Genomic DNA, 26,305 nt, shown 5'->3' with positions numbered 1-26,305 from the left:
TGTGCCTTCTGTTTCCAGCTGGACCCGAGAGCCACACAGATGGTTACAGACCCAGGATTCGCGGCTTGGTCCTCCCCCTCCAGGCCCCAGGCCAACCGTGGTGTCCCTCTGGAGGAGGAACAAAGGACTCGGCAGTTTGTAACATGCCAGCTTTCCAGAATGCTTTGGCAAGGCGGGGCTCTGCTTAGGGAGGGGAGAAGTTCTGTCCTGGGCCATTCTGGTGGAGACCAAGTGCAGTGAGGCTTAGCGGAGGGGACAGCCCTCTAGCCAGGGCGGAGGGCTCTGTGGCGACCAAACGTGGACAGGCACACGATGCATCAGCTCTTCTGCACGGGCCTTGCTTTCTCCTGGCGGTGTGTGGTTGGATCAGCCACGCCAGCTAAACTCTCCACTAATGGTAGAGTTGGAAGCCAGGGTTTATTATTAGCTAATTTGGGAAATGGTCAGTTGTCTAACAACCAAAATACTTCTGGTCTTTTTTCACTGTGATTAAAGGGGAGGGGCCCTAGCACTTACCGGGCACTTCTATGCGCCTGATAAAATGATCGATTATCGGAAATATTGTCTTCCATCTAATCTTTACACAGTTGTGTGGGGCACGTGGAGTTAGGCCTGTTTTGCAGACAAGGAGGTGTGGGCCCAGGAGACGTGCTGGTGGCAGGGTGTTTCTGGGCAGGGGACACAGGGACGCGCCGTCCGCCCCGGCTTCCTCACCGGCAGAGTGGGGGTGGGCACAGCCGCGCGCCTGCCTCCTGGAGCGCCTGTGGGAGCTGAACTGAGAGGACGCACATCCATGAAGCGCTTCCAACAGGGCTCAGCACATCGTGAGCACTCCAAAAACGCGCTCATCTTCTTTTTGGATTTCGGCAGCTGCTTTTGTAGTTAAGACTCCGTTTTACGCAGCTGGGCATTTTTGTTACGTTTTGATTTTGAGTGACAGGGAGGTGCGGTAATGATGGGATGAGAGCTATTTTCTTTGACCTCATTTTGAAACTCATGACATTTTCCTCCAACCGGTTTTGCCGCCGGCCAGACCTGGTATGTCTTTGTGGCCTTTTCAGAGCCCCGGGGTTGTCGTCTGCTTTATGGAGACTTAGCTGTTTGAACTAGGAAGAGACCAGACCGAGGCATTGAAAAGCAGGCTGTGGACAAAATGGAATGGAACTCACCAGTGGCTGTCCATTTTTAAGCTTTAAAAAATTTTTTTCCTTTTGCTACCAAACCAATGATTGCTAAGACATCTAGAAAAGATCTTAGAGGGCTTAAAGTTTTAAAACAAATTGTGAAATTCTGACGCTTCCAGTTCGGTGTCTTAGGAAATCTGGAAAGTGTGCTTATGTCATCCCGGACTCTGGCCCATTTTCCTGAACATGTGGGGTCTTTTCCAGAGGTGGGTGGGGACAAAGGTGAGCTCACGTGGCTGGGCTAATGAACAAACTTCAGTCTGGGGTTTATAAAACAGGACACTTGTGGGGGAAAAAAAAGGTCACTGAAAAGAAATGTTGGCTTTTTGCTTCTTAGTATATATAATTATCACAGCAAAGGTAGAGGAACATTTATTTACCTGACACAGAAACATGCATTATCACCAAGACAGGTGCTGCTTATTCTAAAGCAAAAGCAGTTTTAGCTCTTTTTTTTCTCTAAATACTGACATGCAGGAATGACAGTCACAAGAGTAACTGCATTCAAAATGCCATAAGAATAACAAAAATATCAAGCTTATGTGCACACCTATTCTTGACATATTAAAACCATCAATCACATCACATCACTGAAACTGTTTCTGCAGTTGGGGCTGCTGAAGGCTTAAATGGATGTCCCAGGTTTCCTGGCGCCCACAGAGTGTGAAAGTGGGAAGGAGACCCCATCAGACCTCCAAAGACGGGTGGGAAGGAGTCTGAAGGGTCCCATTTCATGATCTCCACCACCTTCAGAAAGGGGCAGGGAGGTGAAATGCCATATGAGAGAGAGAGAGAGAGAGAGGTTTTCAATCTCTTTTGATAATGATTGATGTGTTTGCAAAAAGCCGCTGTTGTTTAGCCATGAGTGACAGCTGGGGAATGATGGGGGGGGATCATGAAATGATGAGTAAGTATTCTTTAGGAAAAATGCACCGTACGTGTTAAACTATCTTTAAACATGTCCCAGAAGTCAACTCCATACACTTCGCACTCTGACCTTTCCTGGTGAGACGGTCCTCAGGCTCCGGGAACCTTGGATGGAGGCTTTTGAGTGGCTGGGTAGCTGGATTGTCTGCTGTTACTTCTGTTCACCCTAAATCGGGGGAGCAGGGTTGCTCCCGGTGGCGCTTGTTTGTGTCTGGGAGGCCGTGTTCCTCCTGCAGGTGGATGGAACCAGTCTTCGTGAGCTGGCCGTTCTAACTGGGAGCATTTTTCTCCCACTCAGCTACATATTAAACCCCTGTCCCAGGCCACGCAGTGACCCAAAGAAGGGAGAGACAGAGACAAAGAGTGAGGCCCGGTTCTGGACCGTGCCCCGCAGGACTGACGGCTCTGCTGGCTGTTTCCTTCCAAATCGGTTCCCGACCTGGTTTTATGAAAACCTGAGTGCCCCTTTCTGTTGTTCCAAGGTGCGCACTGTGGAATTCTCAAACAGAGAAGGCATTTCTAAAATCTCAAATATTAACTCTAAATACGAGAGAACCTATTTTGAAAGCTAGATCAAGGGTGTCGTTAAAGGGAGCACATTCTGTTGGCTTAAATTTAAACAATGGGAGACTCCCTGCTCAGAGGCAATGCCCCCTGTCCTGACCCCACCACTGTATCTGGGCCTCCGCCGACCGTGGCGCTCTTTAAGGGGACGTAGACCTCCCACCACTGGCTTTACTGCTAAAGCGACTGCCACGTCAGTGCCTTGCTTTGGTTCTCCCCTTGCAATTAGGGTTGATTTCATCAGTCTTGGAGGCAGGGATCCTCGAAATCCCAAACCCTCTAAATACCCACTTCCACGTTGGCTCAACAGCCCAGAACCATGCTGCCGACGGCTGCACAGCTGGACTGGGAACATTCTGTGTAAGATCTAGGAGGAGTGTGCTTCCTTGGCTGCCGAGACAGCCCCTAGCAGAGGCCCTCCGTGGGTGAGGATGCGATTCTGTCACCTTCCCGTCGACAGGCCCTTAGAGCCAGGAGAAGACAAAGGTGCACTAAGGCGCAGAGGAGGAGGGGGAAAGGCGGCCGTCCGCCGCCACCTCCCGGCGCGAGCCTGCAGTGACTGTCCTGGCGCCCGCCTACCTGGGAGCTTGGAGGAGACATTTAGGAGACAAGTGTCATCTGCCAGCGGGCCTTCAGCTGTAGCCGACCACAGTGCGTCGTCACCCCGTCGGAGCCTTTGCTGCAGAAGCGTCTGCCGCCAGGCCCGCAGCACAGCGGGGACTAAGCGAACTTTAATGAATCTTGAGAATGAAACTGGAGCATCCGACGCTTATCAAAGAAAAGATAACAGCACTCTCTTCCCCATCACGTGCTGGCAGGTACTGCAAGATCACAGCGTGAGCTGATGTCGCTATACCCAGCCAGCAGAATGGAGTGGCCGCAGGGCAAGGGCAGGGCCTCGTTTCTATAGAAGGAGTCGCTGTGACGCTGAAGGGTGCGCGTGGCTGAGGGAGCGAAGCGCTGTTCATTGTCTCAGGGCCGAGCATCTCTGCGTCCCCCAGAGTGTTCAGCCTCAGATTCGCACTGGGAAGCGTGCGGGGAAGAAACGTCTCTCACAGTTTGGCCCTTGATGAGAATCAACTTGAAAATAATTTTGGGTGATTTTTCTGCAAAGATTATATTTTTTTCTTATGCAAAAACAAAATTGCTATTAGCAAAATGTGTGCTTTAAGTTGGCTGACGAGTGGGGATGATTTGTAGTAAACTGTTCACACCTTTTTGTCAACTCTTTCTGTTTTTTAAATTAAATTGAGGGGCCCTGGTATTGCAGGGGCAGCTGGCTGGGGCTAGGTGCGCAGTCCGTGATCTGGCATGGGTCCGCTGGGTGAGAAAGCAGCTCCTGCCCAATGCCCCCCACCCTGACCTAGAAAAAAGTGACTTGGTGTCCCCAGGCTTCATGTGCGTTAGCCAGGTGTAGTCCTCTCCCTCCTTGGGGACCCTGCACCTTGAGGTCTTGCCTAGACAATGTAGAAGAAGGTGTATTGTGTGTGTGAGGTGTGTGCGCATGCCATCACATCCATGCATGTGCCACATGGGCTCTGTGGCCTCACACGTATGTGTGTGAGAGAGGACCAACTGCAGTGGAAGTTGAGACCTGGAGAGACTTAGAAAACTGTTCATTTCTCTGGGGACGTGGGATGCTGGTTAATGTTAAGAAAACCAAAGCCTGGGATATGTTATATGAGAGCCATTTGAGTTTCTTGTTAAAAAATAACACCCGTGAGAAAAAATAACCAGCTCACTCAGTAATAATGATATGCCCTCGTCTGGGGACGGGAACCTTGACAGGAACTGATACCAGCTGCCAGGTAAGAGGGGCAGCGCCCAGGAGTGCCTGCTGCTCCCTGGCAGTACTCGGTGACTTTGCAGCTGGTCTTCCTCTATTACAAGCAGTCTGCCCCAGGCCTCCCATTCCGGCCACTTTGTGATCTATTCTTTGTAAGGACCTGGGACAGCGGTATCTCCTTCCGTTTCAGGGCTAAACCAGCCTTACTTGGTAGTCCATAGCACGGCCCCTTTCTCTCCTCAGTGACCGTCCCTCGGAGACCTTCCCCGCTGCTGAAGCAGTGGGGGGCCCTGGGCCCTGAGTAACTGGAGTGGCCAGATTGTGGGGAGCTAGTTCAGATTTCTTTCTGAGTGGGCCTTGCACCAGGCACCTCAACTGGCTTCCTCAAAGGTTAGGGCAGCGGTGTCAGCAGCACCTTCCTTTCCAGCCTCCAGTCCTGTAACAGCATCAGGGTTGGGAGAGAGCCACCCCTCCCGACCAGACCCTCCACGCTGGCATTGAGATCTTCTCACCCTAGTCTGGCGCTTTAAAAATGCCAGGAAAGAAGAGAGATGAAAAAAAATCAAGCCTCTCCCCCTCTCCATAGAAACTCCCTCTCCACGCCCCCGAAGCTGGGCCTCACGTTTACCGTCTTTGTCCAACGGGAGGCAGACGTTCACTGAGCCTACGATAGAGCCCCACCATTTCACTGAATGATGATGTCCTCACTTTGAATCTTGGGAGAATCAGTCATGTTTTATGTCCAGCTCGGTTACGTCTTGGTTAATATTTAGCTCTGGCTTTAAGCACAGACCAGATACATACAAGTGGACGTGTCTAAAGGAGGAAATGGTCTGACGCGCCTGCATTTGGTCATCGCTGAGTTAAAGGAAGGGGCCGTGGGGGCGGCAGGAGTGAACGCTTGTCCTTAAGCTGTTATTCTCACCCCACCGTCCGCCAGCTCGGGGGACAGAGCTCCGAAAGCTGTCAGCCGTACGGAGTAGACAGTCCCTCATGCCTACCGTCTAGATCAGCTGCTGGGGGAAAAGAAAGAAAAAAGACTGCCTGTGGGCATACTTTCAGAAATTTACTCATTAGAAGCCAAACAACCACTTCGGGAAAGGTCTCCTCTGATAGAGCATTTGATAGGAAATTCTGTGTTTTTGAATCTGGCAAAAATGTGGGTTAGACAAGTGACCGATGACAAGCCATTACGTACAAGCTCCAAGGCTTGGATTGCCAGCTCTTGTGGTTCTTAGGACGGTACTTGTTTCAGAAACCCTATTCGGGCCTTTCCAGTCATACAGGAAACTTGGATGTTCTCTTGCCATCTTTCTTCACAAGGCCAAGGTTCATTTCTGCCCTCCATTGTCACTTGACTGTCTCGATTGAACAGTCGCATCTGGAGCTGACTAGGAACATGTATCTTGACAGCTATTTACCATATTTTTCGCTCCATAAGACGTACTTTTTTTCCCCCAAAAGTGGGAGGAAAATGTCTGTGCGTCTTATGAAGCAAATATCGCGTCACAAACCATGATGTGTCTTACCTCACCTGTCAGCAGTGGTGACAGTTGTTAGAATAGGAAGTGGTGGGCCCATGTGAAACCCCTGGGGATGCTTAAATGTCCCACTTTACTGCTGAATCTCAGGGTGTCCGGTCAGTATGAAGAGAGGGAAGAAGGTGATATCAGTGACTGTGAGCAACTGAGCTTCATAAATTCTGACACTAATGCTGATGAGTTCTTGGGGTTCCCAGAAAACTAGAAGAGTCCTTGAATCTTAACGTCTCTCCTCGTGTGTTAATGACAGTCATGATGGTTCTTAATACCGCTGTTGACTGCTGGTCACTTTACATGGTTGAAATATTATTCTGTTATATTTTATTAAATATTTTAGTACACCATTTGGTTCAGAATATCTTTTTCTTGTTTTCCTCTCCTAAACCTGGGTGCATCTTATGGTCAGGTGCGTCTTCTAGAGCGAAAAATATGGTACTTCCTGTCTCTCCGTGACCACACTGTACACCTTTCCAGCACGGCGCTCCTATCTAGGGCAGCCGGGGCGGGAAGCTTCAGCGGTCAACACTTGTACTCAGCCATGGAGAAGAGGTTAAATTTGTGTAAGCAAATAGGCTCCAGTTCCCTGCCAGCTCTGGAAGCCCCATCTGCAAGTCCACGCTTTCTTCTCTGCATACCATTTATGATACATACGTAAATCCATGCAAAAATGAAAAGAAGTGCAATTATAAGGTGAGACTGTAGTGGTTGAAATGCACACACACACACACACACACGCACACACACACCTTTCACCTCCCTCTCCCCATGTTGGTCCTCCTCCTCCGTAAAAACAAGCAAATATTTTGAATGAAATGCTTTAAATACAACTTTATCATTATTATAATATGAGATATTCCAGGGTCTTTGCATAAATGCTGATTTTTTTACTTAGGGATGTGATTCCAAGGGACCGGGAATAATGGGTAGAAATAATTTCAAGGCAGATAGATTAATTCTATAACACTCGTAGCCCCGTGGTCAGAGAAACTGCCTGCAAGGAAGTCCGAGTCCAAAGCAGACAGCCGAAGTTTTGAAGCGAAATGCATGCCCAGCACATGGTGAGTACTCCATCGCCTGGACAGTTCTCAGGCTTAAAGACGGGGCCTTTAAGATTGAGGCAATAATTCCACCCATTGGGGTTCTGCTATATAAAGAGGCGTTCTCCGCCTCCTGAGATTTCTCTTTTAAGGATAGCTTGCCCTCCAGTATTTTTCTTTTATCCAAAAGTGGGAATACATATTTTAAATGAAATGTTAACACCATTTTAATTCCAACATTTAATCTTAGCCTCCTCCACTCAGCATTTAATTGTGAAGATAACTGCTAGGTGCTGGGAGAGAATAAAAAGTCAGGCGCGCCATTGGTTTTCGGGTACCTGATCACTTAGGCAGGCCGCTCCTCACCTTCCATTAGCATGGTAGTTAGGGGCTGATGAAACCTAAGTGGATTGGCTGGGAAAGGTATCGGGAGAGATAATACAGCCCCGTGGCCTGTGTTGAATGATGTGAGCTTGTTTCTGTAACACAGGGAGTTCAGTAATACTGCACACGGAGTTGCAACTTGGGTGGGGCTCGTGCTGTAGCTTGAGACAATCTAAGAAGATACAAGGAAGAGGACGCGGGATGACGAAAGGACACTACTTCCTTTTGTTGCTTGTTTTTATAAAGAAGAAGGAAAAGGAGGAGGAGGAGGAGTCACCGTCCATCCAGGAAAGCCTGAACTGAACTCGAAGCTGACCTTTCCCCTTCAGTAACGGTGTGGGATTTTACTGCATGGATTTTTGTGTAACAACTTTCCCTGTAGTCTCATCTTATAATTGTACCTCTTTTTATTTTCGACATGAGTGGCTCTGTCATGAATCTTACTGAGCATATTTTCCTAGGCTGCAGCCAGTACTTTTGGGAATGTGGTGGCATGAGTAACGCAGACAGCTGGAAGAAAGGCAGCGCATTAACAGTGAGGGCCACAGGGGGAGTTCTTCGTCATCCTCGCCATCCAGAAGAGGGAAGCTCATTTTTAAATAGGGTACAATCACCCTGACCTGTGTGGCTCAGCTGTTCACGTGTCATCCCCCAAAGTGAAAGGTCACCGCTTCAATTCCCAGTCGGGGCACAACAGGGTTATGGGTTTGGCCCCTGGTTGGGGTGTGTATGAGAGGCAACCGATTGATGCTTTTCTCCCTCCCTTCCCTTCTCTCTAAAAGTAAATAAATAAAATCTTTAAATAGGATACAGTCTGCATGTGAGACACTAAGGGGCAGGTTTTCATATAAACCCAGAGTCGGCGACATCCTGACCAACACCCTAGGGTCTGTTTCTTCGTGGCCTGGAAATTGTGATCAGTCCTTCATTTCTCATCACTCGTCCACGAGCCCATCTACAGTTTCAGGGACAAATAAAAAGAAGCCACTGATAGTGCAGTGCGCCTGTCCGTGACATTGACCGTCAGACACTCCATGGTTGCGCGGTGGGTGAGGAAGGTGATGTGGCCATCCCTGTGGGGCTGGGACTGCCTGCAGCCCTCACACCTGCTTACCCTGCAGGGCTGCACGGTGACGGGCAGGACACAATGTCCTTGGGTCCTTAGTATGCACTGGGGTTCTCTTAGTGCCCAGCTTTGTATGCAGTCCTTAAAACGAACTCCCATGAGGAGTTGTTGAGTTGTATTTCCATTTTGTTTTATTAGGAAGCCACATCTGGCATTTTAAAAAAAAACCCTACAATTTCATGGCTTCTCATAAAGATGTAATTTTGCTTCATTCTTACTAATTCATTTTCATGGTAGAGAAAATTGTTTCCCCATAAGAATTATAGTTTGTTTCTTGCCTTTCATGTGAGTGAGCCCCACCCCACCCCTCTTTTCCTTGGTGCCCTATGAAAAATTAAAGCGATTTGACAATGTTCTGGGTCCTCAAATACCTTCTCTCTTCCCCTTCTTACCTGGATCTAACTTGTCTGAAATGAAGAAGCAAATGCCCAGGGGCAGAGGCAGGGTTGGTGGCACTGGAGGCTTATACAATTCATGAAGCCCTCTTTAAGAAAAGGAATACCGAAATATCTTCCTTTTATAATTTCTTATAAAAACATATGGCCACGTGAACATACCGCCCAAGCAAGCGAGATCCCTGAAGCTTAAACTTTATTGGCTTCATGGATAGTCCACTTCTGCGGGTACCACATTGTAACAAATGTCCACCTGCACAGCACACACGTGCATTTGCTGCTTGTGTATTTGAACACAGGAAATGTAGATCATGACTGTACAGGGACTAGATAGGAATATACAAGTATAAATGTCAGAACACAAGATTACATATTGGTTTTAAACACAAACTCAGTTACAGTTTTCTATCTTTGTTGAGTTTCAACATTTCAAAGGCCATGATTGCCTCTTTTCCAGACTTCGAATTGTCTGCCTGCATTTAAAGGTTCACTTTAAGGGGGAGTTAACCAATTTAATACAAATCATTCACTCAGACAGGCCGACTCAAACACTCTTCCCTGAATTGGACTCATGCTGCACAATTCCCTATTCTAGAAGTCAGGTGTGATGCGTGGGCGGAAGGGGGTAGGCGGGGGTGGGGAGCACATGGCCAGCTGGCAGCGCTTGGCGTGATGTTTATTTTCCAGGCAGTTCAGATACTGGTCTGGAGGTCTCCATTAAGGAGGGTTCTCTGGGTCTCGGTGGTCTCATTCAGTCGGGATTTGTCCTGCTTGCTGTCACTCCGCTCCCCATCATCTGTGCCGCTCACCTTGACCAAGCAGAGGACATTCTGGAAGCTTTTCTTGAAGTTGTCAGACAGGAAGGCATACAGGATGGGGTTGGCACAACTGTTAGCATAGGTGAGGACCACAACAAAGTCAAACATGCCTTTCAGGGCTGGAGTGGGGCTGATGGCCACAGAGACTGAGGAGACATTGAATATGTAGAAAGGGAGCCAGCAGGAAATGAAGACGGCCACCACGATGGACACCATCCGGGTGACCTTCTTCTCAGACTTTTTCCTCTTGGAGGAACCCACTCGGATTCCGGAGGACTTCACCTTGATGATAATGAACAGGTAGCAAAGACAAATGATGGTGAGGGGCACCAGGAACCCCAAGATGAAGGCGTAGATAATGAACCCTGTATACCATGCCCCGGATTCACCTGGCCAGTTAATGGTACAGCTGCTTCTGCCCCACTGGTTGCTCCGAAGCCCCGCATATATCATGATAGGCAAGATGACCAGCAGAGAGACCCCCCACACAGCCACGTTGATCAGCTTGGCTGTCCGGGGCCTCCTCCACTTGGCCGACTTGATGGGGTGGACCACAGCCAGGTATCGGTCAACGCTCATGACAGTCAAGCAGAAAATGCTCGTGAACTGATTGATGCCATCCACAGTCATGACCACGCGGCAGATGGCCTTGCCAAAGGGCCAGTGGACCAGAGCCACCTGCATGGCCAAGAAGGGCAGGCCCAGCATGAAGAGCTCATCCGCGATGGCCAGGTTGAGGATGTAAATGTTGGTGATGGTCTTCATCTTGGCATAGCGGAGGATGACATAAATGACAAGCGTGTTGCCACACAACCCAATGATGCAGACCACAAAATATATGAACGTGAGGACTGCGTTGCTGGTCAGATCATAGTACGGCTCCGTCTGGTTGGAGCTGTTGGCTGCCGCCACGGAGCCATTGAGGTCGGCCGGAGAGGACAGCAGCGGCTGGGTGTGATTGAGGAGGTCATACGCCACATCCATGGCTGCCTTACAGTCTTAGGCCAGTTCCAACCAGACAAAGATCTCAATCTCACCTCAGTGGGTCCTGGGGACAGAGGCTCCAATGTGACATCTGCAGGGGAAAAGGAAGACGGGCCCATGAGTCAGAAGCTACTTACGCTGTCACCAGCTTGGCACGTTTCCGGTTTATCCTCTCAGACACACTCTTCACCTAGAAAGACATGTGTTATCCTTCCATATCCACGTGGGGCTACCAGCCCCTTCTCACCAGTGCGTTTTTCCATAGTGGGGAAGAGTTTGGGGTAAACCATCACAGCTTATCTTGCTATCTTTGGTGACGCACATGTGGGACATGACTGTGGCTGCAAAAAAAAAAAAAAAAAAAAAAAAACCCAAAACTTTGATCCCTAAGAAGTTGACGGGTCCAAATTGTGAAGAGACAGAGGTTGGGGAAGCCCGGTCTCTGACTTCCCCACAGCACCAGCCTTCTCTGCCTTTCTCCGCGAGGAAATCTGCGCTGACCTGCCGACTTCTTTGGAGGTTTTCCATTCTGAAAACTCAGCAGTGGAAAAATCCCAAACTTTAGAAGTTAAAAAAAAAACAACCCAGGGTGCCACTGCGGAGCCCTGGTGACCCTGTGCCCTGCACTCAACTTCTCTGACTCGCGTTTGTTAAACCGGGGGCGTCATGAAGGTTTAATGATGAAATGTATGTGAAAACGCCTAGCATTGTGCTGGGCTCATAACCAGAGCTCTATAAATGTTGTCTTGCCCCCATTTTTCCTCCACCATCTCACTTATCTCGTAATTTACTGAACTCTGCCTACACAATCCACCAATGTACAGCCTTAAGTATTAAAAAAATAAAAATCGGGCTTGCTTATGTTTTTTAAAATGTTGTAGTTTATTTTTGTTTCTGTGCCTGAGAGAGCTCCTTCCTAAAGTTCCTCAGTGGGACACTCCAGAATGCTCGTCTTCTGACGCCCCCGAGAATGTGTCTGGGATCCCCTGATAAGGACAAAAGCAGGAGCCAGGTTCATTCAGTCCTGAACAGGAGGTTCCAAACACGGATGTAGCCTCATTCACACCGCCTGGATCTTCCCAACCACCCCAGGGGGTGGGGATATTGTCTCCATTTTACAGACCAGACACCAAGGCTTCAAGCATTTAGGTACTTTGCACCCATAGTCGGTGGAGCTGGGATTTGGGCACAGGACACCCACATCTGCTGCTCAGTGAACTGGAAAGCGAGCAGCTGACCATGGGGCTTTGATTTGAAGCAGCCCACTCCTGTCTTACCTCCAAGCTGAGAAAATAATTGCAATTATTGGCTTAGCCTAAGGTATAAAACAATAGCTCATCACATAATTAAATGGGTTCTCTGTAGTCATTCAAAAACCATCACTGGGGGCTTCCTTATTCTGGACACCAGCGACGGACAAGACAGGGCTGATGCCCTCCAAGAGGGGATAATTTAGGAGGGGAGACAGGCAAGGAAGCCAGAGTATGGCTTGCATTGAGATATGAAGAAAGCAGTGAAGAATCCTGGGGGATTCCAGGAGGCTTCGCCAGACGACTGCTCGGGCTGGGCCTCGGACATAGGAAGAGTGAAGCGAGGAAGGCAGGGAAGGTGGTCATTCCAGGAAAATGGAAGGTGGCGAAGGGATGGTTCTGTTTAGCAAAAAGGGGGAATAATTCATTCGGTGGACACATTTCCCCTGAGCGGGGCGCTTTGGTGCCTGAGTGAAGACTGCAGACTGCTCCTTTCCGCTTGGAGAGGCTGCTGGTGAGTGAAAGGGGACTTAGCCAGCAACCAGTGCTGAAGGCATCGTGCCCACCTTTGCCTGTGATTCGGGTTGCACTCCAGGCTCATGGCCTCTCTGTCCTGTGCTCACTTCCCCACCACGCAAGTGTCTGTAAAGTGCCGTCTGGGCTTTGTGGCTGACCTTCCCGCAAAGCACTTTGGGGGACCTGGGATTTAATGTCTGCGTTTGGTAAAAAGCATAAATCGGCAGCTGTTAAAAACAGAAGCTATAAAGACACCATTTTTTTATATCCCTAGATTAATGTGGGTTTTTTCCACTGTCACTTCCAAACGTCTTGTCAGTTACTCTAATTCTACAGACCCAGAATTCTATTTAAGCTGCCTGCCTTGGAGTGTCATTAATTACTAGCATTTCCAGGATCCCATCGGTGTAATGTGCAGGGACACACTCCAAGGTCTGGGTGAGACCGAGAGTTCTGGGGTGCAGACGCTCTGTCTAGGGCTTTTGGGATAGGGATGCTGACGGTGTGGACACGCGAGCGGCTGTTGAGTGCTAATCTCCAGCCCTAACTCTGCCTCTGCGGCTGGGGTCTCATTCAGTGTGGAGTAAATTTTTTCCTGAAATAGGCGGAGAGGTAGTATTTCTCTACTTCTGAGAGAGGAGCCATGGACAGGGTGCAGAGCTTGGTGAAGGCGGCAGAGAGAGGAAGCGGGGAGCCAGTCCCGAGTGGTCGGGCTCCTTCAAGGAAGAAATGAGTTTAAGTCACAGTGAGTTTCAGTCCATCAACAATAAGGCTGCTGCTGCCTGAGGTCTCTGAGTGAGACCTTCTGCTTCATTGAAAGTGGAGTCCAAAGCCGGGCAGTCAACTTGTTGAATTGTGGTTAAGTTGAATGCACAGGAAATTTGATTTTTGTGCTTCTGCGTTTTTCCAGCCTCAGGATTGTGAGACACTGGCCATGGCTGGTTGTTGGTGTCCTCAGACCCTGAGTCCTGGCTCTGCTGGAGAGGACGATTTGAATGGTCTCAGGTAACTCCCTTTCGCGAGAGAGGCTGTGGTTACCAGCCCAAGAACTGACCATTGGGATGGAGACTAGGCGTGGGGTGGAGGAGGGTGATCCTAAATTCTCCTGTGCTTCAGTTTTTCTCTTCTTCCCAATATCTTTTCTTCATTCAGCCCCCACCCCACTTCCCTTGGGGTCTCCGGTTGGCCAGCCGGAACCTGGCCCCGTTGGTGGGGAGACACTACAGCCAAGTGCGTGTGCTGCTGCGATTGAGTGCCTGGGAAAAGCCCAGGCGGTGCTCGCTGGCCCGAAGGCTGTGTGTGGTGGTGGTGGGGGAGGGTGGGGGAGGGCGGGGGGGGGTGCGGGGTGAGTCTCCCGACCGCCCAGCTGGTTCCCTGCTCTGGCACAGAAAATCATCCGCCTGGTCATCCCACCCGCTGACCCTCCGAGACAAGGGTTTCCTAAAGGAGTCCCTGCCATTTATTTCCAGGAGGACAAGGGGGAGATTGGAGCTTGTCATGTCAGCACTCCCAGTTTCTTATCTGCAAAGGGGGGTCGAGGCGTTAGGGATGGCTGAGAGCTGGCGACAGCAGCCTGGGGACCTGACAGGCAAACTGTCCTCTCCGCCCCCGCGCGCCAGAGAAACGGACCGTAGTTCATTAGGGATGCGTCTGCCAGGCCCGGCGAGGAGGAACAGAGAGAAGCCCCTCTTTGTTCCGCCCCCTGCCCCTCACAGGCTAGGATTTTGGGTTGCGCGCCGCAGGAGCTCCAGCAGTGTCCCCCATCAACCTCGCCGGCCTTGCTCTCTTCCCGTCGGACCCGTTCAGAGGCTGCTGGGAGAGAAGTTGTCCCCTTCGCAGCTACCACCTGAACTCAGCTGGGGGACGGGGACCGGACACGGGCGCACGCCACAGCCACTGGCATGCGGCTGTAGGGACACGTCGTGTTCTGCACTCACTATCCACAGCCCGGACGCTCGCAGCCGTTCATTTCCACCCAAATCACCCCTAAATGGCGCAAGGGAGGGGAACCACACATAGGGACCTACACTGGCCCACCGAGGCGCGCACCACCGTGCTAGTGCAGTGCACTCGCGCGCCGAGGGGCGCCTCTCTCCCTCGCTCCCTCCCTCTCTTACACACACACACACACACAGACAGACACGCGCGCGTGCTCGCTAACACACCTCACCTTGGCTTTTCTGCTGCAATCCGCTAGCTTAGCTCGCTGGCACCCAGTGGCTGTCCACAGCCCAGCCGGGAGCCCGAGCGCGCAGCAGCTTTGCAGGCACCCTGCGCTGCGCGTCCCGACCTACGGGCTCCGGTTCCCTCCTCGTGCCTCGGAGGACTCGCGGTACCCACACACCCTGAGCGCCGATCTGCCGACGGAGGCTCTGGGCGCAGGTGGCTGTGTCGCCGGGACTGACCCTGTGGAGCCGGGGCTCCTCAGCACATTTCCCCACGCCCCCCACGTTACGTCACTGCAGCTTCGCTCCGCCCCCCCCCCCCCCCGCCCCGTCCTGTGGGAGGACAGGAGTGAGCCGACTGGAGGATCCTGCTGTGACCGCTGGCCCAGCTCATAGGGATGGGGCAGGGGGACCTGTGTGCAGGGCTGTGCAGGGTCAAGCAACTTTGGTCTGTCTCTCCAAGGCTTGCGGCAGGGACACGCGCTGCTTACCCTGAGATTTCACAGAATTCGTTCTGTTTCACCAAGCATGTTCCAGGCAGCTGGCATGGCGGCCCCAGTAACCCAGAGTCACTGGGGAACCCCTGCTATATCAGTCTGACAAGTTTGCAGAGCTGCGTCTACTGTGGTTCATCCCTGGGCATGGGGCACAAAGCCGGGGAGAAAATGGGTCCAGAGGGAAAAGCTCAGTGACCAACGCGCCTCCGCGGCATGTGAGCCCGTACTTGGGTCCCAGCGTTCAGTTCAAGGAGCAGGCAGAGGCTCAGACTCATCCCGACTGACCCAGTTTCCAGGCATGGAGGCGCAATGCCCACACAGCCAGCCAGTTCCCTTCCTTCACCAGTCAGTGGGCACCTGCCGGTCCCAGCCCGCACAGCGCCTCCTCCTTCCTGCTGCGAGGGAGCAAAGGGAGACAAGCGAGAGGTGGGAGTTATGTCGAATCAAGTTGCAGCTGTTTATTTTTTGACTGTGATGATTCAGCCTCTGTTCCAATACTGTAATAAGTCATAATCAATCCCACAGCCTCTCCTTTCTTACCCTCCTCCAAGGACACGCGCGCGCACACACACACACCACCCTGAGTACACTCAGAGGATGGGAAACAGAAAGCAAATGCCAGCTCTGGTTATCTCTGTAGGCTGAGCTGCCTTTGCCCATCCTGTTAGCTGATTTCCAATTCGCCGGTGAAAAGTTCAAGTCCCGGGCTGTTTAGCAGGTAGGGCGGGCCGAAGAGATGGGTGAGTGGCTGGGGGAGGGAACCACCAGATAAGGGAGCAGTCAGCAGGGCCTGACTGCGTCCTGGGGTCCCCACTGTGAGGGTGGAAGTCGGGTTTCCATTGGCTCCGTCTCCGAGGTGTTGGTCGTGATGGGGCTTGGACCTGTCACCCTGGATCTCCGGGCTAGACGGAAGGGGAGCTGTCCCAGCCGGTCTGGGAGCCGCATCTCTTTAGGCGCCGCTGGGCGCAGGGGCTGGGGCGCGCAGCTCGCCAGAAGAGGGCGCGCTGCTCACCATTGGCTGGAAGTGGGAGGACAGCGTGGAACGGAGATCGGGAGAACTCCGCTCGCCAGGGGACACAGCTGCGACCACATCACCTGTTGCCACCTCTTGTTTAAAACCAATGACGCAACTGGTTTTCAGGAAAGTAGGAGGAAAAGGAAGATCCAGAAAGTGCACACTTCACCGTCAAATTCCTTTTCCGGGGACCATGTTATTTTTTCAAAGGCCTTGCACTGTTGATGACGAACTCGTGTCCTTTTGCAAAAACAACCATGGTTTTCTTATCTACGTAAGAAATAAACTACTGGCTCTCCATGGCCCCCTCCCCTCTGTGGTGACTCTGATGTGACAGTACATGCTTTTTCTTTTTAATTTTAAGGTTAGTATGAGTCCCACCAGTAAAAACAGTGTGTTCTCGGAGGAGCAGCTGACTAAACTGTCTCCTGTCAAGGCAGCCTGGGTAATTAGTTGGCACCTCTGTATGCTTGTTGGTTTTTGACCTCAGGAGTTCCCCCAGGTGAAATTTGAACCCCCTGCCCCCTGCCCACCATGCTTGAAGGGCAGGGAGAGGCCAAAGAAAGAGCAGACCACTCCAGATTGGTAGGTGGCAGTTCTAATAAGCAAGGGAATCTACATATGAGGCAGGTCTTGGGTGGCCGTAATCCGAGTAGATCTCCATACCCGCCGGCCAGCCTCTTAGAAGTTTATATGGAACCTGAAGGGGCTTCAGTTGCGTGCCATCCAGATGGTCTCAGAATGCACTGCTCTCTCAAGGCTGAGTCCTTGAAGTGGCTCCTAGTGTGGGAACAGTGGGTGGAACAGACATTCTAAGGACGAGGGTGGGTAGGAGCCTCTGACTGCTGGCGTCCAGCTCTCGGGTCATCTGGTGGTCAGGCCTTCTCAATGACCTCCTCCCATAGTGCTCTTTATCTCGGATTATCTGATACAGTGAAATCCGCTTCGAAGCCCATTCCTTGTGCTGTCTTCCTTTTCCCTCCCCCCATCTGTCAGGGTGGGTGGGCCCAACCTAGAAAAAGTCCGCCCCCCCCCCCGCCCCCTACACCTGTCTCTACTGCATGGTTGAAGGAATGGGTTCTGAGCAACGTTGATCCTGACAGCAGAAAATATGTAATTACAACTGATGATTATTTCTAGATAATGTAGGCCTCCTCCCCCCGCCACACACCTCCCCAAATGCCGCAGAAGCGTTAATTGGGTGCCACCTGCACGCAGCGTCCACCCTCAGGTTCCAGTTCCTTCCTGACTCCTAATGACTCTCCTTTTGACTGTCCCTTCCACCTGCTGAATGAAGTCTGTGCTGTCGCCCTGCCACTGCCTCTCCTTCCCTTTGGCTCGTTCAGTAACTAAGTAACCAAACCTTGAGCCTGAGAAATAGAGGGGTTGGGGAGCAGATAACCTCCGCACCGGCTTGTTTGACATCTTTAAAGCAATTAAACAATACCCTTCCGTCTTCCCGCAGCTCTCAGAGAGACAATAGCCAGCAGGAAATTAAGAACAGGAGCAGGACAAAGCGCCAGGCTGGTGCTCAGCCTGGGACACGGGGAGATGCTGCTCCCAGGTCACCTGCTCGGTGAGACGTTCACAGCCTGGGAGCACTGAGGTGCGTGCACAGTCCCAAGTAGGTCAGTGTGTCTCTTAGTGGCTTCATCGGTGAGATGTGCAAAATTCTGACCCTGCCATCGGTTCTGTGGAAGGAAGGCTTGCTGTGCGGCCTAGAGGAAAGCAGGAGAGCCGGGCAGGAGGGTTGGACCTGGCTGGGAACGGTGAATGCCAAAGCGAGCGGCCAGCGTGGCTTCTGTTGTCCCCGCAGGAATACCTAGGATGAGCTTTTCCATTTCTGTAGCTGTGACGAGAGCGGCGCTCCTGTCCGGGGGAGCACACTGGTGTGCATAGGGAGAGAGGGTCCCCAGCATCGCGGTCACATTCCCTGGACTTCCTGGGTCACTCCTGTTTTCAGCTCTTCTGTCCCTTGTCACCTGCAAACCATCTGCATTTTACCAAAAATTGGGATGTCAGCTTCCACATCCTATCTCTAAGACTGCATCTCAGTGGCCTGAAAATTCCTTTCTGATGTCATGGGCCCTGATGTTTCGTTTGGAGAACATGGAATATGGTCATTAGACATTAAAAATATTTTTTTTTGCCCATTAGGCACCATGGATTTGATGGTCTCTTCAGATGCAGAGGGGTTAATGTGAGGACCTTTCTTTGCTTCTCTCTCCCCCACCCCTTGACAGTTAGGAGCCTGGCTTGACACGTCCCCATTTTTATGTCGGTTAGCGTCCACAGGGAATACATTGGCTGAGAGAGTGAGCAGGGGTTGACATCTCTCTGGGAACCACCCCAAACAAGTCTAGAATTGGGGACCATGGTTAGAAGGCACCATAGCTTAGGTATTATTACTTTTTTTCCTTTCCTTCCCCATTTGAGCAGAAATGCACAAAAACATAGAATCCAGGAGTCAGAAGGGACCTTAGGAATTCTCCCGTTTATGGCCCACGTCTCATCCTTCTACAAACGAAATGCCAGACTCAGAGAGGCCTGGTCACTTCCCCAAGGTCACCCAGCTAAAGAGAAGGAAAGTCAAGGAGCTGAATCAGCTCTCCTGGATTGCAGACACAGGCCCCTTCCGCAGGGACCCCCGCCCCCATGGCGACCAATTGCTGTGGCTTTCATCCGGGCCTAAGTCCCTTTTCAGTCCCTCGACAAGGGAGTTGGAAAACATGGGGCCACCCCCTCTGCAATCTTTTTCAGACTGTGCTTCCTGGGGCACCGATTCTGCTAGAGGCTCGGTGGGAAAAGGGTGCAAAAAGGCTGGGAGATGCTGCATGCCCTCTCCCCCCACTAGGGAACCCCAGCCTTGTTAATAACACCCGCAGGTAGCATTTATTAGGTATCCGTTATGTGCGTGGGGGAGCTGATGGTTGCACGCATCCCTTTTAAGGTCTCATCGAATCCTCTCAACCTTTGTGATACATGCCGTTATTATTACTAATATTGTTATTTTGAGAACTCTTGCCGTGAAGAAACGTATTTATCTGAAACTCTTCCCAATGAAAAGCCTAATCGTGTTAAAGCTCTTTTCACTTGCTCTTTTCTCTTCAGTTTATCCCTCAGGGTGTCTGCTGATTAATTCAGGCTGAGCCAGGTTACAAGTGCCTGGTGGTCCCCTGCTGTGTCACCTGCTCCCCCTTCCCTGCTCCACCAGTGCTGAAGCTCTCTATTAGCCTGCTCCTGTGTAGGCCTCTAGTTACGAAGGAGGGCCTGCCTTTAAGCATTGGGTTTATAGATGCACAGAAGCCCAGTGGGCCTCAGAGAGCCCCTGGCTCAGGGTTCGCAAACCAGGCTGCACACCAGAATCACGGGGCAGTTTTAAAAATGAAAGATGATGACCCAACTGGTGTGGCTCAGTCAGTTGGCTGGGCATCATCCCAAAAAGCAAAAGGTCGCCGGTTCGATTCCTGGTAAGGGCACATGCCTGGGTGGCGGGTTCGGTCCCCGATTGGGGCACGTACAGGAGGTGCATCGATGTTTCTATCCCTCCGTTTCTCTTTCCCTTCTCTCTCTAAAAATAAAATCTTTCTCGATGGTTAAACACGTGCATTTCAGAGGCGCAGGAACCTCGGATCAGGGAGGTGAGAAGTGTGTGCTGGGTCAGACAACAAGGACCTCGGTCTGTTTACTCCAGGTCCACACGGACTCACAGTGCACCCCCTCATGCCAGGAATCCTGCCCTCAGGTAGAGGGAGCCCCAGACGAGGTCTGTTGAATAGCGAACACCCTGGTCTCCTAGGGAGACGTCGGGTGAGACAGGGGCAGGACGTTGGCAGGGGCCCACTGGGTCTGGTAGGACCCGGTATGTGACAGCCTGTGAGAGGTGGGCAGTTGATGGCACAGGTGGGCCGGAACCAGAAGACGGGTTAGCGGTTTCGTTTGTATTGAGAGCAGGGAGGAGCAGAGCCAGGTATCCCTGCGCTGGGCTGCCCTCCCGTTTCTGGGCGTTCGGGTGTCACCAGCAGCCCCGGACCTTGGTGAGCAGTCCCACCACATCCTTTCTCTACTGCTAATTCTTTGTGGCTGTGGACAGCCTCCTTGTTCTTTCCTTCCTAGTGGCCAAAATGATAGTTCATCCTTAATGAGACAGAATCGTTACATTTTACAAGGGTTCCGGGAGGCACAAGACCGTAGCAGAGGATCTCCGGTGGCGGTGCTGGCCGGACCTTGGCACAGGGGTCTGTCCTCCGGGAGGTGGCTGTCTGACGGCAGAGGGTGTAGTTCTTTCACCTGGAGTCAAGAATTCCTGCGGCGAAGGACGTCCGTCCCCCAGGAACCCAAAGCCAGAGTTGATCCAGTAACCGCAGTTGATTTAAACCAGTTCCACAGAGGCTGCAGTTCCCTGGCTGGCCCCAAGGTGGGGTGAGCGCACAGAACTCGCCACCCGCGGGGCGCCAGGCCTTGCGAGATGGGGCCAGACGGCCCACCCCCGGACTTTCTTTTCTCCTCTCTCTTCCCTCCCCATCCTCCCGCCAGTCCGGGGGGCAGGATGCAGCCGTGATGGAATGAAATCGATCACAGGGCCCAGCCACTTGCAGCAGACTCTGCTGGTCTCCCTTTCCCTACGTAGTAGGTGTGTCCCCTCTGGCATCAGCGACAAGGACAATGTCCTTGGTCCTGAGCCCCTGTAGGACATCAGGGTGGCCTTGCTGGGAATGAGGCAGCCGCAGCGCCCTGCAACCTTGCCTGGGCTGAGATGAGGAGGTGCTGGCGGCAGGTGCAGGGTCTGCAAAGGGGGTTTTTACAGCCACGTGGCGTGGGAAAATGGCCTGGACGGCCTGCCTCAGGGAGCTTGGTGCCTGCTTTGGGGCAGTGTGCCCAAGTCCTGCCAGTGAGGCGTCACTGAGCGGGGCGGAAGTGTCTGGAAGTTAAGAGGACAGTTTCCCTCCTTTCCGTAAGAGGAGACCCACGGGCATTGACGTGGGTTTCAGCTGCGGCAACAGGAGGGGCTTCGCTGAGCCAGGGGAGGCCCCAGTGATGAGATGTGGCCACTTCCCAGCCGTGAGAGTAACAGCAGGGACGTCTCCCTCCCGGGGGAGCCAGCCTGTGGGCTCTGATCGCTGGTGCTGCCGCCAGCCCCATGGCTTCGCAGTGCCTGTCCGCCCCCCTCCCCGGGCCCCCGCACCGCACCTCCCAGCAGATGGCTGGACGGGGGAGGGGGATCCAAGGCTTCCAGGCCCCACAAGTCGTGGTGTGTCCCCCTTAACCCTCACAGCCCCCAACGCTGCCCCTCCTCCGCTACCCTCTCTCCCACCCCACGCTCCTGCAGCCTGATCTCTTCTCTGACACGCTGGCCGGTGGCTGCTGGCACAAACTAACGTCTCCGTGCCACTTCAGACCACCCACTCGCTGTCCCCGGACAGACCCTTTTATTTGGGGCTGTGAAGCATTCCAGTGCCTGGGTGCTGTTTCTGGCCTGTGGGAACATGGAACTCTTTTGAGCAATTGGGATCTGGGGCTCAGGAGGTATTTTTGCTCCTAGCAGAGGCCAATGAGCTCATTGTGGGGCCCTAACCTGACCAGACAGAGCAGGGGACCGGGGAGGGGGGTCTGGGAATCTCTGAGGGACATTCCAGAATGACTCACTTTAGGGTTCTTTTGATAATAAACTCATTTAAGCAGAACTTAATTCTGTTCATGCAGCATTTTTACCTGTCCATGGCATATACAAATTTCAAACTGCTTTCTAGAAGATGGCTGGTTTTAAAAACTAGACTCATCCTTTAAAAAAAAAAAATGATGATTTGCCACCAACAAGTCTATTCTAAACATTCTACTTTGGATTCTAAAGTGAAATTTTCAAAGAGGAGTTCTAAAAATGAGCTGGCAACAGCGCTGTGGCATGCGTGCTTGGCGTGCCAAGATGAGTGCTTTTTGGCGCTGCTCGGAATATGTTAGACTGTTTAGAAATAGCCCTAACTCACTTTGATGTAAAGTCCTGATGTTATTGGCACAGAGGAACAAACCAAAAATGTAGCACATGTGTTGGGCAACGGGCTAGTGCTACTGAATATCACGTCTGTACGTGATTCTCCTGTGGACATACGCCTGTCCATCCGCCCATCCACCCATGTGATAAACTACAGGAGCGTATCAGAGAAAAAGGGGAGAAAACTGATTTCCTGAGCTCTGCCATCAAACTTTTGACCATGTCCTCTCAGGGGGAGGGACCTCAAATTCCCCACCTCAGGTCCTAAATCCTTAGCAAGTGCTCAAAAAGCATCCGATGGGCCTCTGTGAACCTTTCAGGAATTAGATGCTTTCTTTTTTTCATAGATTCTTTTATCCCACACAGGAAAAAGGCTATAAAGTGTTGTCATCTCTAAAACTGTCCTTGTCCCTGCTTTTGGTGTCTTGCCACAAAGCCCACACTCCATCCAAAAGCAATTAGTGGGGTGTAACTTTCCAAGAATCTGATGCATTTCCTTGGAGGGATAGGGGCCAGTACTGGAGCCCTGAGTACACAGGCTGCCTGGGGGGGCCGGGGGGGCTCAAGTTACTCATCCTGGGTAATTTCCTTTAACAGGGTGCCATCCTCTATCAGCTGAAGCCCTGATAGTAAGTAGACTATTTGTGGATCATGCACGCTGATCTCTAGGTACAAGCTAGTGGAGGGTTTTGTTTGGCTAGTGAAATCTTTTTACTTTTAATTTAATTTTTATCAAGATATATATATGTGTGTGTGTGTGTGTGTGTTCAAAAAGTCAAATAGTAACTAAGCTTCTAATGAAAAATAGCAGACTATACCCATCTCTGTTTCTGAAACATTCGCTGAGGGCAAACACAATTCCTTTTGCTGTTTTTTTTCTACTTAATTTAACCTCCCCTGTTTATATGACGCCCTTATACTTCTATTTCTTGATTTTCCTGTTTTGGCGTCTTTCGACTTCCCGCTCTAAAACATCCCCAGCTCACCATTCGCACACGAATTTCCCTTCCCCCTGCCTCTCAGTATAGTTAACATCCTTTTTTTGTCAAATCAGTGGCAGTGTTTGGATTATTATAACTATGTAAATATTGCTAAAAGCTGAGCCAAGCACTATTCTCTGCTGGCCTCCTCTTTGTTGTAGAGCCTTTTATTTTCCCTGGTGTTAATGATTACCTCTTTAAAAAAAAAACTTGCTTACTTTTCTATGTAACTATCAGTAATTCATCCCCAAGTTCTGACAGAGTTGAAAGTCATGATGGCTGGGCCCCAGGGGGAAGGAGGACCAATGACAGGAGCTGAGATAGGAGCGGCCCTGGGGCCCACGCTCTGTGTGTTGTGCCGAAGAGTTAGAACTTTATGCTGAAGGCCGTAGGGGGGGGTTTGAGGATTTTATCAGGAGTGTGATGCAGTGCATGTCTCCTTTCATGGAGGCCACAGGCCTGAGTGGGGAAGTGTGGCTCAAAGGTGCATGGCAATGATTGGGGACGGGAGGGGACCAGTTAAAGCCTGCCGGGGTGACTCAGGGGAGAGCTGTTGAAGGCTTGGACTGTCACAAAGGACGTGAAACAAGGACCACAGATTGGGAGCTCCAAGAGGGAAGAGTTTGGACACCTAGTTGCTCATTGGATTTAGGGGTGAGGGGGTAGGGGTGCAGTGGGGAGATGAGGATCCCCCGATTTCTGGCTTCAGGAACCTGGATGGATGGCGGGGCCGTTTACCATAAGAGGACTAGGGGAGAAGAGCGCATCATGGGCAGAAGGGAGAGTTCCGTCTCGGCGTGCTGCGTTTGAGATGCCTACGGGCCAGCTAACGCAAGCGCCTAGCAGGTGGTTTGGTCTAAGAGTCTAGATCCTTTGGGAGGAAAATGGAGCTAGATGTTTATATTTGGGAGTTACTGTCTACAGGTAACAGTGGGAAGTGAGGGAGTAAGTGGGGTTGCCCAGAGAGACAAGAATGGGGAATGTCACCATTTAAGAGATGGGTCCTACGAGAGAGAGAGGGAGGGAGAGGCAGGAGGGCAGTCTGACTGTTGTCTTGGGTGGCTAGAGGAGACTCACAGGGCGGGAGGGTCGGGAAGTAGGGGGATGGAAGAGGAAGTCGCCGGTGCCTTGCGAGGCGGTGTGGGCAGAAGGCAGATGGCAGGTTGCTCAGGAGGGAGAAGGCGAGGACGGAGAAGCGGCAGGTGGAGTCAGTTCTTTCAGCAGCTGCGTGAGGAGACGGGAAAGAAGCCAGGTTAGTGGAAAGCATGTGGCTGGGAGGAGTTTTTTTTGAAGGTGGTAAGTGTTAAATGTATACAGCAGGAAAGAGAACTAAGAGCGAGGGCTTGCGGAGATGGGGAGGAAGGCAGACTGGGGCAGCGATGGGGCCGCTCTTGCATTGCGTTTGGAGAATCTCTTCCATATGGGAAGTGGCTGCAGTTGTTAGCGGGTGTGTGGGTGCGGGTGTGGGTGCATGTGGAAGAAGCAGGAGGAATTTGAGAAATTTTTTTGCCCCGTCATCCATATAACCAATTCTTTTTGAATATTTATTCAATTCTGGACACTGTCCTTTCTTGCTGGGGATAAGGAGATGAAAAACAAACCCCAACTTGTGGGTCAGACAGACATTGATAGACAAGTGTGTGAAATGCCTTTGCCTGGAGTGGGGTGGGGTCTGGAAGCCTTTACTAGGTGCCTTTACTGGTGCCCACCCTGGAGTGCGGTCTGAAAGGATGAGAAAGAATTTCCAGGTGGACAAGATGGGGGGAAGCACACGCTGGGCCATGTGGTTTAATGACAAATATTTATGAAGCACCTGTACATGCTAGGCACCATGCTAGCACCTTGGATATGAAGACAAGAGAGAAGTCATGCCCGCTGGGTGGTATGCAGCATCTGGCAGAGACATGCAGATGGTTTCAGTGGAATATGCTAAATGTCCTTTGCCGGGCATCAAATGTAGTTTGGTGTGGAAGGAAAATAGAGTATGGGGGCATGAAAGGCAGGCAGGTCAAGGTCAGGGTTTAAGGGGACTTTGGTCCTGTGTTTAATGGCTTGGCTTCCTGGACTGCCTGCAGATTATGGGTCAGAGTGCTATTTTTATACATGGTCTGCCCATTGCCCGTTTGCGTGTTCAATTTCTTACAAACTGAGATGAAGTCATTAGCGTGGGTCCTACTCCAATGTGACTGGTGTCTTTATGAGATGAGACAGAGACACAAACACAAAGGGGAAAGGCCATGTGGTCATGGGAGTAGAGAGTTGAAGGACGCGTCTACAAGCCAAGGAGCACCAAGGGTTGCCAGCAAAGGATTCTTCCCTCCTGCCGGCACGCTGATTTCAGACTTCAGGCCTCCAGGACCGTGAGAGACTACATTTCTCTGGCTCTATGCCATGAGTCTGCGGCCCTCTGTTACGGCAGCCCTAGGAAATGGACGTGGATGTCCTGTTGGATGTAAACTGGGGGAGGGGCAGAGTTTCCGGGGCAGGTGGCTTCCCAACAATGGGGATTCCAGGCCCCTTGCACGAACCTCTGGAAGTGGAAGGGAGGCGGGCCCCGCCTCCTGCTAAACAGCCGGCCTGTGCTCCCGGGTGCTGCGCTTTGTCCTGCGCTGGGCTGCTTTGGCCCCTGCTGGTGTGCTTCTCTCTGCTCCAGCGAGACCTCTCCCGTGCTTCAGCCCCACCAGGAAAGTGCAGTCCTTGGTGGAAAGGGAACGTGGGCTCCCCCGGGTGATTCTCGTGCTCACTAATGTTCTAGCGCTATTTGTGTTGGTGGGGAGTCAGGGAAGGATTTGAGGTAAGGGAGCAATGCCATCAGGTGGTGCCCAAAAAAGAATATCCTGTGGGACAAGCAGTCTGTTTCTTCAACAAATATTCCACAAGGAACACAGGAAGGAGAAGGGAGGGTAGTCTGCAGATTAAAAATGTCCGAAAAGACCTAGCCACCAATTTAGTGACAGAGCCAGGCTTGTCTGTCCCTGAGGCGTCTGAGTGCCACACAGCTCCGGGGCTCGGAGGAGCCTTCCTGACCCACCCTCAGGCCCCCACCACAGACATGGTCCCCCTCTCTTGTACGGGGAGCAGGTTTTGCTTATAGGTCCCTTGCCATCAGCTGTTTCTTTTGACTTTGGTCTCTTTGTTGGTCCTCAC

The 26,305-nt window shown here is 51.6% G+C and overlaps 1 protein-coding gene across 1 annotated transcript; it reads right to left on the bottom strand.

Annotated features, from left to right (window-relative positions):
- Window positions 1–9,123: 9,123 nt before the first annotated feature.
- On the bottom strand, window positions 9,124–14,925 carry SSTR2 (somatostatin receptor 2). The gene is made up of 2 exons (XM_090290945.1): window positions 14,683–14,925; window positions 9,124–10,837 (listed from the first exon to the last, which is right to left on the bottom strand). Exon 2 carries the CDS (start codon window positions 10,744–10,746, stop codon window positions 9,637–9,639), a length of 1,110 nt encoding a protein of 369 aa, XP_090147071.1. The 5' UTR covers window positions 10,747–10,837; window positions 14,683–14,925; the 3' UTR covers window positions 9,124–9,636.
- Window positions 14,926–26,305: the final 11,380 nt, after the last annotated feature.

This window comes from Furipterus horrens, unplaced genomic scaffold, assembly GCF_987537825.1.
Source record: "Furipterus horrens unplaced genomic scaffold, mFurHor1.1.pri manual_scaffold_11, whole genome shotgun sequence".
In the NCBI taxonomy this organism is placed as follows: domain Eukaryota; kingdom Metazoa; phylum Chordata; class Mammalia; order Chiroptera; family Furipteridae; genus Furipterus; species Furipterus horrens.
The sequence above is the reverse complement of the archived record's forward strand: the minus strand, read 5'-3'. Positions and strand labels throughout refer to the sequence as shown.

What these genes read in the sequence shown, in the direction of transcription:
- SSTR2 (XM_090290945.1), bottom strand. Translation starts at nt 10,746, where the DNA reads ATGGATGTGGCGTATGACCTCCTCAATCACACCCAGCCGCTGCTGTCC.